The 15,542-nt window shown below is 50.0% G+C and overlaps 1 protein-coding gene across 1 annotated transcript in view; it reads right to left on the bottom strand.

The window, feature by feature from the left end:
• Nucleotides 1–15,542, bottom strand: part of OLFML2B (olfactomedin like 2B) — a 41,167-nt gene that overhangs the window by 16,590 nt on the left and 9,035 nt on the right. Inside the window, exons 4-5 of the mRNA XM_082660841.1 lie at nucleotides 6,471–6,647; nucleotides 840–1,065 (exon numbers count right to left, since the gene is read on the bottom strand). Of these exons, the coding sequence (XP_082516967.1) occupies nucleotides 840–1,065; nucleotides 6,471–6,647 (403 nt within the window). The remainder of the gene's footprint in view (nucleotides 1–839; nucleotides 1,066–6,470; nucleotides 6,648–15,542) is intronic.

The following is a 15,542-nucleotide window of genomic DNA, read 5'->3' as shown; positions in this document are numbered from 1 at the left end:
TGAAAGCGCCGAATCCTAACCACTAGACCACCAGGGAACTCCCAGAAATTAATAATTTTAAAAGGCTACGAACAGTTAAAAATGGGAAAATGATTATGCCAGCGACTGGGTGAGCAGAAACTGTAAGGAGGGAGAGGCAGAGCAGGTACACGAGTCAGGAGGCTGCTGAGCAGGACCTGACGGGAGGAACTGGCATTCGCTCTGGCAGAGTGGAGACAGAGGAAGAGTGGGGCCTCCTGGGGTGCTGGGCAGGGAGAGGCAGAAGAAAAAGGAGGGGCCGGTGGCAGGGAGGAGCACAGGAGAAGGAAGTATTAGGGAAACAAGATAAAGATGAGGTGAAAGGGAATATCTGTTTTCTGTGAAAAAATAAGAGGGACAGAGATATAAGGGGTGCAGCATGTGCTGGAGTCTCGGTCAGGAAGCCCAGGGTCCCTGGAGAAGGAACAGGTGGGAGAAGCCCACTGTGTGGCTGTGAGTGAGTCATTCGCCTCTATGCGTCAGGGTCCTCATCTGCGAATGGGGAGGGCTGGACTCCAGGGCACTGAAGTCCCTTCTGGCTCAGCCATGTTCTGCCTTATGGTCCTCTGCAAGCCCAGAGAAGGCAAGTGACTTGCCCCAGGGCGCTCAGCAAATTGTGAGGAAAGGCCATAAGAATTCTGGATGGTTTGTAACTGCAGGGAATTCTCAGGTAACAGAGCTGGCTCTGCGGGGCCACAGTAGTAATCAAACTGCAAAAAGGGTGTGTGCCTCACGGGAAGTGCACCTCCACAGGGTCCAAGTGGTGACTCTGTCCCTTGCCCTGCCTCTGGGGGGGGCGGCCCTGGCTGACCCCAACTCACGATGCTCTTCGATGTCATTCTCCTCCTCAGGGTCCTTGGCTTTGTAGTAGGTGATGCCCCGAATGACGGTGGGCTTGGAGGCCGGCCGGCCCCTCAGGTGGACCTGCCTCTGCAGGGGCCGCTGAGGCTTCACCACCTCTGGTGGAGCCAGTGGCCGCGTCTGCAGGAGCTTGATGGAGTTGATCTGCTGGGACACGGTTTCTTCCTGCAGAAACCTCTCTTCATACTGCTCCTCAGAGGGGACACAAGGGAAGGTCAGGTCACTGGTCAGAGGGGCAGTGGTCAGGCAGAGACAATGCTGGAGCCAAGTCCATACTAATAACAAGAGCTAATCCTAAAAACACTTCCTAAGAGCCAGGCATTGTTCATCTCCTCATCAGCCCTCTGAGGTAAGAACTAGTTTTAATCATTTCCATTTACAGATTGGGAAATTGAGGCACAGAGAGGTTATGTAAATTGCCCAAGGGGCCACAGCAGCTAAGTGGTAGAGGCAGGATTTGAACCCAGGCAGTCTGGCTCCAGACTCTGTCTCTAACCTCCATGCTATACTTCTCAGAGAGTGCAGTTGTCCTCTCAGCTCTGGTCTGGGGATGCTGGGTGACTTAGATCTGGTATCAGTTGTTTCTAGTGAGGTCCATGTGGCTGGGACGTGAAGGCTGAGGACCAAGCTGCATACCTCAGGATGAATCGTGACTGCTTTTACTTATGCTGTTAGAACAAACTGCCCCAAGCCCTCCCTAACGAATCCAGAATAAAGTCCGAAGTCCTTGGCCTGGCACTGAGAACTCAAATCGACTTGACCCAGCTCAGCATTCTTCTCTCTTTTGCTCCACCCTCCAGCGCCGACACCCCCGGTACTCCAGGCACTTGGTTGACTCCTGAACTTCTTGGCTCTCCTGAGCTTCTGGGTCTTTGCTCAGACTGTTTTCTCTGTCTGGAAGGCCATTCTCTTCCCCCCACCCCCCACACCCATATAGCTATTTCTTGAAATCAACCCATTTTTCAAGGCCTGGCTAAAATCTCAGGACCCCAAGGAAATACTCCCAGACCTTTTCATTCAGAATTAATCTTTCTTTCCCAATCATCACTTTGCACTTTGGGGCAGAGACTTCCAAGTGACCACCCAAATCCCCTGTCTCCTTGCTCCTGACTTAATGAGACACTGGTTTTGTGGGAGTGGTCATGGGACTAAGTTCTGGTTGGTACGGTATAAGTAGAAGTTGGTGGGAAGAGCTTTTGGAGAAGTTTCTTAAGACTTGGGGCTGACTCAGCTGGAAGGCATCTTTTGCACTCTTCCTCATTTCTCTGGCCAGGAGGATATGGACAGGATGGCTGGAGTTGAGCAGTCATCTTGTGATCATGAGGGGATTTTGAGGATGGACATCACTAATGACATCTTGCAGCTGACTATATCAGCCCTGGGCCACCTGCCTCCAGAGCTCTTCTACATGAAAGAACCACCAACTGCTCTATTGTTTAATGCACTGTATTTCGGTCTCTTACTCAAAGCCGAACACAACTCCTAATGGATACAAGTCTGTACTTCTATTGTATCACCTTTCTCAGCCTGCCTTCCACAGGCATTATTTAAGGATGTTGCCTCTGTTGACGGAGCAACTGGAAGAGCAGAGACCACCTCTTGTTCATCTTTAATTCCCCTGAGTAAATGCCTGTTAAATTGAATTTCTGAATCATAACAAATCCCAAGCAACCATCTACATTTGTGACTAGCACTGGGATTTTTGTCAAATCAAATGATGCTTTAAAGTAGGTAGCCAATGACCTGGGCATATTGATGGTACCACAGAAGTCCTCTGTGACGGTTCTGGTCACATGGAAGGACCACCCTGTCCTCCACGGAGCTGCTGCCTGGGGACTGAGTTCTTGTGTCCACAGTGTGGCAGAGTCTCTGGGTCCTTCCTTGGTCCATCTAGTCATGTCCCATCACCCAAAGGATCACAATCGCCCACCTTTGAAAGCAGAGGGCCTTGGGCACTGGGCCTGTGAGCTAGCTGTGCTGAAAGTCAGAGCCACTGGACAGGGGGTCCAGCTCCTGAGGGGCAGTAAAGCATTAGTAAATTAGTAAAGCACGCAGCGACCTAAGTGGGAGTGGCCCAGCGCTGCTCTCAGGAGGTATCCAATGGCTGAATGATGAAGGGCTTGCTCCCTGTAGCCATCTAAGCCATGAAAGCTCCCCCTTTTCACCATGAGGAGGTGGGCGAGCTCCCTTAAATCCTTGGTGAAATCCACCCAGAAAGCAGAGTCCACTTGGAAACAAAACCTCTGTCCCTTGAGGCCCAGGGTCCTGAGGGGCAGAGCAGGACCTTCAGGTTCACTGAACATTAGCTGGCAGGGATCCAGCTATCACGGCCAACTTTCTCACTTTGCACAGGAAGAAGCAAATCAGGCTCTTGTTTTGACCTTTAAAATCTGGCCTGGAGAAAACCTGGAGTCCTCATTGCCAACCACACCCCAAGTCTGTACTGGTTTTCCCGTGACAAGAGAGTTTATCCAGATGGCACGGCAGACACGGAAGTTCCTGAATATGTGTTCCTTGCTCCCCTGAGCTGACCGACTCCTGGAAGACAGGGAACTCTTTCTGCCAGCCTCCCCTGACTGGGGCCAGAGCGCTGCCCAGAAGAAACAGGCAGATTTGTGCCCCGGGCCCTGCTACCTGCCCCTCTCTCACTTCCCGTTCTTTGCTGGTGAGGTGACCTCCATCAGAAGCGCAGGGAATACTCAGCTGGTGCTGATGACGTTTTACAGAGCACCTATTAGGGCCAGACATGTCCCTTTATATTATTTTCAACTCTTAAAATAATGGGGCACGGTAGATATTATTATCCACATTTTACAGATGAGGAAGGAGAGGCTCAGAGTCATTTAGCAACTTGGTTGAAGGTCAGTCGATTAAGTGGCTGAGAGGGGCACTTATGAAGTCATTCGGCTATTAAATAGGCCCAGGGCTGCCTGCTTCAGAGCCTGTGCTCTACCTTACATTAAAGCCACATTGTCCTCAGCTGTGACCACAGGACTAACTCATTGGCCATCCAAAAACTTGTCCACATCCCCAAGTCCTGAGGGCCATGGTCTGGCTAGTGCCCAGCAGACTTGGGGATCCCTCATTTCCCATAGGAAAGAGCTGCCTGGGAGGCTGACGAGAGGCCCCAGCCCTTGACTCAGACGCCGCAGGCCATCTAATTGCTAGACTCTGGTTTCCCTCTGCATTGCAAAAGCAAGTTGTCATTTCTTCGTGGCAAACCCCAGGAACTGTCTTTAATCCAAGCTCTTAGGGACGAGCGGGAACTGCAGTTCCTTCTCCCAGCCAAGAAGATGGTGCAAGACCATGGACAGCCTCTGCCAGAGAACATATAATTTCCCTGGATTCGCTGGCTGCACTGGGAGGCAGTGGCCCCCGCAAGCTTTGCTTTCTTCTCTCTGTTAAACTGTTGTATGACTTCAACTGCTGGTGTCCCAGTTTTCCCAATCCCACCCTGCCCTCTCCACTCCCAACCCACCCCCCAGAGCCCCCTGCCAACCCTCCAGGCAAGGACCTTCCTGGAAAGAGGCCTCCAGCAAGGTGCCGTGCACCGTTCCAAGAAACCCTGACATCATCTGTAAGAACCCTGAAGAGAACAGCCAAACCCAGACACCCCACTCACCCCCTTTTTCAGCACGGGGTTCACTAAAGAGACAGACGGATGCAAAGGGAGAGGCTAGCCTTGCCTCCTTCACCACTTCCCCCTTTCCAGTGCCACCCTGGCCCTGGCTCTGCCCACACCCCCCCTGGTTTGGGTGGACTGTGCTAACTTCCGCAGTGTGTGAATGGGGATCTCGGGAGGCAGACAGTTTTGCTGAGCAAGGAGAAAAAGAGTTTGGTGTGGTTGATTTGCCTTCAGGAAAATCTGAGCTGGGTTCCTGAACATACCACATAACGTGTCATCGAGACAACAGATGGAATTCTCAAGCTCAGCCGCCTGGGAAATTGGAAGCCGGAGAGCACAGGAAGCGCCTAACTCTGCTGGGCTGCTGGGCCAGCAGAGGATGCCACACGGGCTGCGATGGGAGCCGCAGGGCCCCAGGTGTGATGCGAGGGTGGCTCCAATTTCCCTTCCAGCCCAAATGTCTTCTGGCTCTTTGGCTGACAAACTCAGACCTGCGCAGGGATGACCCACCAAGCAGACTAAACACACACTCAGTAGCTGGCACGTCGGGGACACCCAAAAATGAGAATAAAAATAACTTTTGAGGGAATACGATATTTCCCAAAAAACCCCGTCAAAGTAGTCATCATGGGCTAAGCCAGAAAACTGGCCTTCCTTGTACTTATTTTCTGGGTTGGAATTGGTTTTATTTTGAGTTACAAATGGGGCAGGGTGCAGGCACCATACTCTCTTCAGGGCTTCTTGCCTCCAAAGTCCTAATCTGCCTGCTCTCCTGCCTTCGGAACACATGAGCCCAAGGTTCCCCAAAACCAAAGCTGCTGTCTGCTTGGCATCACTTTGGGGAGTTTCTTTGCTCAAGAGTTCCAAGCCCACATGCCTGGTCAGTCTTACTTCCTTTCTTACCCCAATTCTTAATGACCCAGGCAACAGAATCCTTCACAGCAATGCTTCCCAGCCCCTTTCAATGTCACAGCACATACGACAGCTCAGGGGCTCTGACAGTCCGTGTCCCAGGCCCTGCTTCACCCACACCCTGCCCGCCTGCCCCAGGCTGAGGGGATCCCTCAATGGTTCACCTGGAATCCACGCTCTGCCGTCCACGACCAATCCTTGGCCCAGTAAAAGTGAGCAAAACCCCTCTTAACGGCTGCTATCCCATGGTTGCCAGGGACCCCTCTTACGATGCTTCATCCAGACCTGCCTTGCTAATAGCATCCACACTCTTCAAGTCCTGATGCCAGGATTTACCCGTTTCCTCTTCCACTTTGGGGGGTTAGCTCCTGTTTTTCAGTCATCAATTTACAAGATAGTCCAATACATTAAATAAAATAACACACGTAACTATTGAATATTAGCACGTACACATCACTTGGTAACTAGAGCCAAAAGAAATAGGTATCAGATGAGGAGGTATTTTTAAGCAAATAGGTCCCTTGGCATCACTCAAGTCACCTTAGATAGTGCTTCATTTCATGGCACAGGTGACTCTGTGTTCCGGACAATACTGAGGGGGAAGAGATAGAGGTGTGAGAGCCCCGTCACCACTTCCCAGCTGAGCAAGGGAGACTGTGAGCATTCCCGGATCTGTTTTCTCATCTGCAAAGTGAGGACATGGATCTCTGCCCCAGCCTGCCTTCCAGAGCTGTGGTGAAGACCACATGGTATGATGATGAAAGACGTAGTACTCCAAGAGGCAGGATGGAGTGTAATAGAAATGGGGCCTGAAACTCGAAAGACCCAGATTTGAGTCCTGGCTTCAGTACTCACTGAACCTCTCTGGGCTTCAACGTTAATTACGTACAATGGGGTCAACCCCTGCCCCATCAGACCTACAGAACTGTTGTGTAGATGAAACGAGAGCATGCCCGTGGAAGGGCTGAAGCCTGCAAGCGCTAGGCACATGGGAGGTGCTGGGAGTATGTTTTCTGGGGGTCTGTGGTCAGAGACCCTGGAGGCTGGGTTGTACCTCGGGGTGGGTGTAGGCTGCAGCCGTGTCCCTCTGCAGGGCCGAGCGGATGTCCGGCATGCTGTCTAGGATGTTACTGGAGCTGTTCTCTTTGCCTCGCTTGTTCATCTCAGCTCGAATTTCTTTCACGTCCTTTTCGATTTGTTCATTTTCCTTGGTGAGGTTTTTAGAAACTTCCTAAGAAGAGAGAAAATTTTAAAAAGAGAGTCCTTTAAAGTGCTTTGAAGACAAACAGGAGGGAGCTGGCAGCCAGCTTCTGCTTAGAGCACAGAGACTCAACAGACAGGCTGAGAAATCAGCCAGAAACAACTGGGGCCCTCGAGTGTGTCCGGCCCTGTGCTGAGGACCGAGCTCAGTCCCAGGCGGCATTTCCAGGGCAGCTTGGCTCCGGTACATCCTCTGCTGGAAATGCTTCCCAATACCACCACGGCTTTCCTAATGATAACACTGCCATGTCCCTGGGCTACTGGGACACCTGTTATTTATCCACCCTTGGTTCACAGTACGCTCTTATCCAGTGACGAGTAACATTACAGAAAAATTCCATCCGCTTGCACCTCTACACACGTGAACCAGTGGCTCAGTTAACGAAAGATTTTCTGAGCAATTTTAAAAGAGGTGGCCAAAGAAATTTACATAGTATGTTCTTCTAATGAGCACAAACTATTCCCCATCACTTTTTTTTTTTTTTTTTTTTTTTTTTTTTTTTGCGGTACGTGGGCCTCTCACTGCTGTGGCCTCTCCCGTTGCAGAGCACAGGCTCCGGACGCACAGGCCCAGCGGCCATGGCTCATGGGCCCAGCCGCTCCAGGGCATGTGGGATCTTCCCAGACCGGGGCACAAGCCCACGTCCCCTGCATCGGCAGGCGAACTCTCAACCACTGCGCCACCAGGGAAGCCCTCCCCAGCACTTTTTAGAAGTCTTTTTTTCAATTGAGATATAGTTGATTTACAATATTGTGCTAGTTTCAGGTCTACAGCAAAGTGATTCAGTTATACATATATATATATACACACGTATACTTTTTTTTTTTTTTTTTTTTTTTTTTTGCGGTACGCGGGCCTCTCACTGTTGTGGCCTCTCCCATTGTGGAGCACAGCATCTGGACACGCAGGCCCAGCGGCCATGGCTCACGGACCCAGCTGCTCTGCGGCATGTGGAATCTTCCCGGACCGGGGCACGAACCCGTGTCCCTGCATCGGCAGGCGGACTCTCAACCACTGCGCCACCAGGGAAGCCCACACGTATACATTTTTCAGATTATTTTCCATTATAGGTTATTACAAGATATTGAATATAGTTCCCTGTGCTATACAGTAAATCCTTATTGCTTATCTACCTCATGTATAGTAGTTTGCCTCTGTTAATCCTGTATTCCTAATTTATCCCCCTCCCTTGCCCCTTGGGTAAACGTAAGTTTGTTTACTATGTCTGTGAGTCTGTTTCTGTTTTCTATATAGATTCCTTTGTATTTTTTTTAAATTATACAGATAAGTGATATGATATCATATGTATCTTTCCCTGTCTGATTTACTTCACTTAGTATGATATTCTCTAGGCCCATCCATGTTGCTGCAAATGGCAATGTTTCACTCTCTTTTTATGGCTCCCCAGCACTTTAAAAGTATCATCTATATAGGAATTTGATAGGATGGCTTTAAACTTTCCTATTCACACATAAAAAGTTTCCCTAAATGGCTTGGCAAATTAGGCATGTTCCAGACGTAGTTCATACCAGAAAGGACTAAAGCTACATTTCAGTCAACCAACACTGGTGAGCACCTCCTGTGTGTCTAGGGTACAGTATGGCAGAAAGAAAGCCTCTAATTCCCCTGGGGTTCTTGTCCTGGGATGGAGGCAGGTGCGGTGGGAGGACAGCTGTGATGGGGGAGACAGGGTCCACACTGCAGAAAGAAGATGACCAACCATGTCAGGTTCTGTAAGTGCCCAACATGGGTTCAAAGGGACGGAGTGGACTAGAGGCATGAGAGGCAGCACCCTGGAAAAGATGAAGCTGACTGGGATTTGAATCTTGGACAGCTGTCAACAGGCTTAGAGGTAGCCTTTCTCCTCTAGTTATTCTTAGAGACGTTTACCGCACTGAGATCTAACATTGTCCAGCGTTGGCCCCCATTCTAAGGGTCCCATGAGCATCTGAATTTTTAAATGTGATGTTCTCCTTTGAGCCCCGTTTATGAGGGTGACAGAGGAAGTAACCGTGGAAGAATAGAAGATGCATTTACTTTTCATCTTTCTTTGACAGACAGACATGAGAAGTGCAAAAGCTCAGACGTTGCCGGGCACGGTCTGCAGCCTGGTAAGATGCTACTCATGTCCCAGAGGGAAGCCACGGTGGCTCAGAGTTAGGGGGTGTGTAGGCAGATGGTGACACCCAGACACTGTGGCTCCAGTGGCCCTACGTGGGCTGCCCAAAGGAGCCCACGACGTGATTGTTATAACTAACCAGGCTCTAGACCACTGGCCATGCTATTCTTACAGCACTTCAGTGCACGCCAGATTTTGAGCACTGGAAAGGCTCAATGTGTCTGTGGGGCTAAGGCCAAGCCAACCTCTCTAAATTGCACAGAATCAACTATGAGAGCTGAAGCCCTTGAGAAGAGGTCTTGTTTCACGAATACCCGGAATAAGTGGTTTTACTGGGGGTGCAGTCATTCCTGATAAGTGTTATCAGGGTCAGCCAAATACAGTGGTTAAGAGCGTGGATTCTGGAGGAAACTGTCTGGTTTACATCTCAATGGTGCTACCGCTAGATCTGTTATCTCGGGCAAATTACTTAAGCTCCCTGTGCTTTGTTTTGCCCATGTGTAAAATGGGGTTAATACTAGCACTTGCCCTATGGGTTGTTATGGGGATTAAATAAGTTAAACTATATGTGGAAGTGCATGGGACATACTGAGTGGTTGTTATTTTTCATAGACTGTTACAGCTGGAATGGACCCCAGAACTCAAGCCTACCCCTTCATTTCACAAATGAGGAAACTGAGGCCCAGAGTAAGGATGTGATTTTTCCCATGATCATTTTTAAAAGTGGCAGAACTGAATCCAGCACCCAGCCTCTCGGCCCCTGCTTCTTCAGTTCACTTGCTGGATCACTAAGAACACCAGGAGAGGTTCCTGGCACTCCGTCAGCTCTCCAGCAGCACTGAGCATATCACAGGGGCCAGTGAACACTGTCAGTTTGGTTTCAGGATATACAATAGGATAGGCCTATACAGAGAAATATAAAAATGTTGGATTCCCATAAATCCTTGCTACTCAAAGAGACCACCAGCACAGGCATCACTCCGTCACTCAGGAGCTTGTTAAAATGCAGAAGCTCCGACCTGACCCAGACCCGCTGAATCAGAATCTGCATTTTAACAAGATGCCCAGGCAATCTGCATACACACTGAAGTTTGGGAAGCACGGTCTTAAATGTAGGAAGCTTGGGATAAAGCTAATGGAAAGGGGGCCCAAATGTGTGAGGAAGACTGTTTTACAGGAACCAGGTTCTTTCTGGGGCCGACAGGAAAAGTTCCTGGTGCCCGAGTGGGATTCAAGCGTTTCTGTACATCTTTAAGCACCTGCTAAGAGGTGCACCTGTGCATCTTCTCCTGTAACTCTCACATCCTGGGACAGGTAATGAAGCCCCAGAAGGTTCAGGGGTTCGATATAGTATTTCTTCATTAATGCACTCATGAGTTCAGCCCTGGGCACTGAGGGTAAGCCAGGCCAGCAAGGATCCTGTTCTGATGAAGACCACCCTCCATGAGGGGAAGTAAACAATAAACAAACAAGAAAACATCAACTAGTGAAAAGTGCAATGAAGGAAAGCAAGTCAGAGGGATGGGACAGATGCAGATGCTAGCTCATCGGCAAGATCGACGACACTTGTCTAAGGTGGAGACTGAGGCATGTCCACAACTACTGCCCAGCCATGGCCCTAGGACCCCTCTCTGGGTGGACCCAATGGTTTGGCCTAAGTAGCCTAAAACAAGATCCCACCCAATTCCTGAACACCTCAAAAGAGTCAGCACTGGTCCTTGCACTCGCTGTGAGACAAAGGGGCAACCCCACAGGTTTAGCCCCTGCCCTCCAGAGTTTGGTTTTTCTAGGTCCCTGGAAGGCTCCCCTCTCATCGATTTAGAAATGCCAGTACCCTTTCTGGTTTTAGTGAGGAGCTATTATTCTGAGTTTCCACAGAGGAGGGTTTGAGACAGGTCTGGTCCTGAGACCCCGGAGAAGCAATATTCTTTATTCCCCTCATGGGAACAGCAAAGCCCGCCAGCCACCTGAATAAACACCAGGCTGGTGGTGGCATCACCCCATCGGCCTGCTGGGCCAAGCCAGCCGATGTCCCCCAGGGCGGCAGAGCAGCAACCACCTCTTCCCCAGGCGTGCTGGCCTTGCAGGGCTCCCTACTCCTCCCTGGGGCTCTGCATTCCTCACACCAAGGGCCTTTTATGGGGTACATCTCAGGAGGCACCGGGGATGGTGCCCACACAAGACACTCTCGATCCTGCCCTGGGAGAAGGGTGAACTCCATGACCTCATGCCTCTGGCTCTTCCCCTCTGGGACAGCTGCAACTGTGACATTTACAGTGTGTGCAACTTGGCTTGTGCATGGCACTGGCAACGTGCTGGAGGAAGTGGGAGGGGTGCCTGTCAGCCAGGGGTGAGCACACCACGTGGTCCCTGCCCAGGATCCTGGTGCTATGAGGAGGGAAAGCAGGAGGGAAGAAGCACAGGTAGATAGAGGGCTGGCACAGTTGGCAGGATACGGCCAGTCAGGGCCATTAAAGATCTGGGAACTGTGTCACGGTCCTTGGGGTGGACAGAGCTCAGGAACTGAGAGGTATTCACAGAACAAGTGCCACGTGCTGGGGGCATGTAGTAGGGCATTGGAGGGTACCTACTGAGAGCAAGCCCGCATTGCCAGTTGGGCACAGGTGTCCTGTGCTGACCACAGTCAGATGCACAGGTGCCAGAGGGGAGGCAGTGTGCAAACTCGGCAAGTCCCTGGGAGAAGGGGAACTGGATGTAGGTGGAACTGAGGGTACAGCTGGCAGTCAGCACTGGGCAGCACAGTTGGTCAGAGGACAGCTTTAACGAGCCATATGGAGGGACAACACAAGCAGATGTGCAGACTGGTGCAATGGGCATGTGCAGAAAGGCTGTTCCACGGGCACAGACTGTGTCCTGACCTTGTCCAGCTATTGGACAAGTGTGCGCATGCCTGGGTGAGACCACGGCACAGCTTAAGCCAAAACTGTTGGGACCCGAGGGAAAGACAACCAGAGCGCAAAGCTCTATCAGCTCTCTGTGGTCTTGTCTTCCCAACCAGAACCAGGAACGAGGTGTGGTGGCCAAAGTGCTGGCTCTGGAGACCAGGTATGAAACCTACACCACAGTCACTACCTGGTTTTACGTAACTACGTAAGGCAAGTGATGGGAACACTCCAGGCCCCATCAGTTCGAGGAGGAAGGAATAATGATACCTACCTCACCAGGCTTGGTTTGCAGAACGAATGAAGAGCTGTATGTGGCACAGCACACAAAACAGGGCTTGACACGCGTCGCCGAAGGTGGAGTGGGACGGACTCGTGGGATCTCAGTAGCAGATACACAGGTGGAAAAGGGGAGGGGAGCTAAGGTTTGGCGTGGCTGGGACAGGGAAGAAGGCAAGGACCCAGAGCTGGTGTGTGGTAAAGAGACTCCTGTAGAAGGAGACTAAGCAAGATTGCAGCTGAGCCAAACCATGGCCCCAAGTCATGCAGCAGGCATGCGCCCCCACTAGTAGATGGCTGGATGTGCACAAGGCTCAGAGGCAGACGGCAAGCCTGAGGACAGAGGGAGCACGGTTCCTTGTGGGAGTGAAGTGAGATAGTGTGCGAGTAATCGGACCTGGTGGGAGGGCTCGGAGTTCCCATAGTTCGCCCTGCCCTTCCCCCCTCAGAACCCTCCATGACACAACTAGGACCAGGTGGCCTGGGACAGACACCCTAGGCGACAGCTGTCTCCAGCCCCTATAAGACAGCTGGATGGGGAGAGCAGCTAGAAACAGCTGGCGCCGCAGCTGACAGGACAGGCAGGACACAGCACAAACCCTGACCACAGGGCAGGCCCGCCTGGCTGCAGGGGGCGGCCAGCTGACGTGTTCAGTCACTCCCCCAACCTAACAGCTGTTGAGCATCTAGTCCACATCCACGTTGGGCTAAACTTTGGCAAACAAAGATGACTTAGACCCAGGCTGTCCTCAGGAAGTCCAGAGCCTGGAAGATAGTCAAAAAAGTAAAGAGCAAGAAGCCCCCAGGCCTCTGATGATGAACCCCACAGTACAACCACACGCTCCCTCACATCCCGGCAGCTGCAAGCTATTCCCAGGCCAGCGGACGGAGGGCTGAGGCTCACACCTTACATCCCTTTAGCCAAGAAGAAAAGCTTTCACGCCACAGTGACAGATTAGATTTGAAGTATATGTAAAACCCAGGAGAGGTTATATATTGACCTGAACCCATACTAAGATGTAAACCGAATTAAATAACGTTAGAGCTGAAAAGTATCTTAGAAATATTATCTCCAACCCTTTCCCTTTTCACAGATGAGGACATTATGGTCAGACAGGGGGAGCGACACTCCTCTCCAAGGCTGCACTTGAGTAAGGAGGAGAGTGAAACGATTGACAGCAAACCCTTCTGTGAGTGCAGATTTGATCAGGAGAGAGAGTAAGCACTTGGGGTGTCTCGATGTGAGTGGAGGGAGGGCAGAGAGGAGAGGCGTGGAAAGAGACAGGTCCCCTAACCCATGGCCAGGCCTGCACAGACAAAAATTACATTTTCCTATTAGCTGGTAAAAAGATATATCCCCCAGAGTCAGGAATGATCCTTTGATCTTGCCTTCCAGACCAGAAACACAAAGGCCACCAAATCCTTACGTCTGGGGCAGAAGCCCTCAGTAGTGCTTGTGCCAGCACATTCTGGGGAGAGGGCCAGTTCTGGGTCTGGTAAATCCATTGTAGACTTTAAATCCCACTTGGACACAACAGTATCAGAAGAAAAAGCTTCAGATGACACACAAGGTTCCACAATGCCATCTGTACTCATGGATGGGGTTTGCAAACTCCGGCGGGTAGGTGTGAGAGAAAAGGAGTCACACACACACTTGGGCAACAGAAATCACACTTTGGGAAGCTTGTAGGCATGCATCTATTTTAAGAGCCTGGGATATGCACCCACGTGTATACAAAGGCACATGTGTATACAGTCACATCCAAGTAATTATAAATGTTGCCAGTTGTACTGCAGCTAAGTGGAGGTAGGGCATTTCTTCACAAAGATTTGCAATTTTTATGGGCATGACTTAATTCAACTAAAGCCTTGATGCTAGAATAAATTATTTTAACAACCTGGCCCTCTGTTTGTCTTTTTCTTTACTTGGATAATAAATCTACTCCTGGAAGCAGTACGTGGTACTAGGCCTGTACCTCTGCCTCTTGTCCTGCTGTCATCAGAATCCACTTTTTGGCCTGGGCAGCCTACAAGTCTTTGTGTCTCTGGGTGCATTCAGCGCTCAGAGCAAAAGTCTTCTGAGCTGAATCTGTGCCAACGACAGGTCTACATGTAATGAATAGGGTCTGCCTTTGCCTTTGGAAGCTACAGATTTTCCTTCTAGACTTCTAGTTCCTATCTCTCCTGGCACCTATATTCTGTGCCTACACCCACCCCAGCTCCAATACATACCGGTCCTTCCTGCATCCCTTTTCCTTTCCCAGCCACTTTCAGAAGAGTGTCAGCCTGGATCTACCACATAGAAGGTTCTTGGACCACTGACTACCTTGGATGTTACTTCTACTTGGACAAGTTCTACAGGAATGCCCATGCGGTTTCAGGACTCCACTAGGGGAACAGGAAAGAGGTTCTGGGGGTTAAGTTTGTGGCACACAGTGAAAGGGTCCCACTAAGATACGTGCTCCAAATTGATAAAAATTAGAAAGTCTGCCAATACCAAGTTTCGGTAAGAATGTGTGTGGAGTGTTCACACCCTGCTGGAGGCAACATGAACTCGTACTACCACGTGGGAGAACAGCCTGGCAATACAGTCGCCCCTTGGTCTCTGCAGGCGATGAGTTCCAGGACTCCCCACAGATACCAGAAACCACTCAAGTCCTCTATATAGAATGGTGTAGGATTTGCATAAAACCTGAAGACATCCTCCTGTATACTTTAAATCATCTCTAGATGACCTATGATACCTAATACGACGTAAATGTTATGTAAATAGTTGCTGGCATATAGCAAATTCAAGTTGTGCTTTTTGGTGCTTTCTGGAACTTGGGGGGGAATATTTTCGATCCCCCCAAAATTTCTGTGGTTGAACCAAATTGTAGGCATGCATCTATTTCAAGAGCCTGGGACATACACCCACACATATACAAAGGCACATGTGTACACAGTCACATCCAAGTAATTATAAACGTTGAATTCCATGTGAACTCAAACTGGTTGAATCCACAGATGAGAAAACATGTGGCTGTGCAAGGTCGGCTGTATCTCCTAAAGTTGCCGATAAGCATAACTAATTGCCCAGTAGTTCCATTCCTACTTACATATCACAGAGAAGTGTACGCACATATGGGATGTGCATATAGAGGGATGCCCCTGGGGTTACTATGAATTACAAAACTAAAAATAACCCCCATCTCCGCCATCAGTGGAACAGATCAATAAACTGTGGTATAATCTCACACTAGAATACTACACAGGAATAAAAATGAATGAACTACAAGCCAAAAAATGACATAGGTGAGTATTAAAAACATTAAGTTGAGTGGAAGAAGCCCAACGTGCACACACATAGACACACACTTCTGTAGGATTCTACATATTTAAAGTTCAAAAACAGACAAAACTGTTGTGTTTAGGGATGCATCCTTAGGTGATGAAACTGCAAAGAAAAGCAAGAAGATGATTAACATAAAGCCAGGATAGAGGTTCCCTTCAGGGGGGGATGTGAGTGGGAGAAGACATGTGGGGGGCTTTTGGGGTGTTTCTTGAGCTGGGTGCTGGTTACAT

This window comes from Grampus griseus, assembly GCF_964374135.1.
Source record: "Grampus griseus genome assembly, chromosome: 1".
Taxonomy (NCBI): domain Eukaryota; kingdom Metazoa; phylum Chordata; class Mammalia; order Artiodactyla; family Delphinidae; genus Grampus; species Grampus griseus.
The sequence above is the reverse complement of the archived record's forward strand: the minus strand, read 5'-3'. Positions and strand labels throughout refer to the sequence as shown.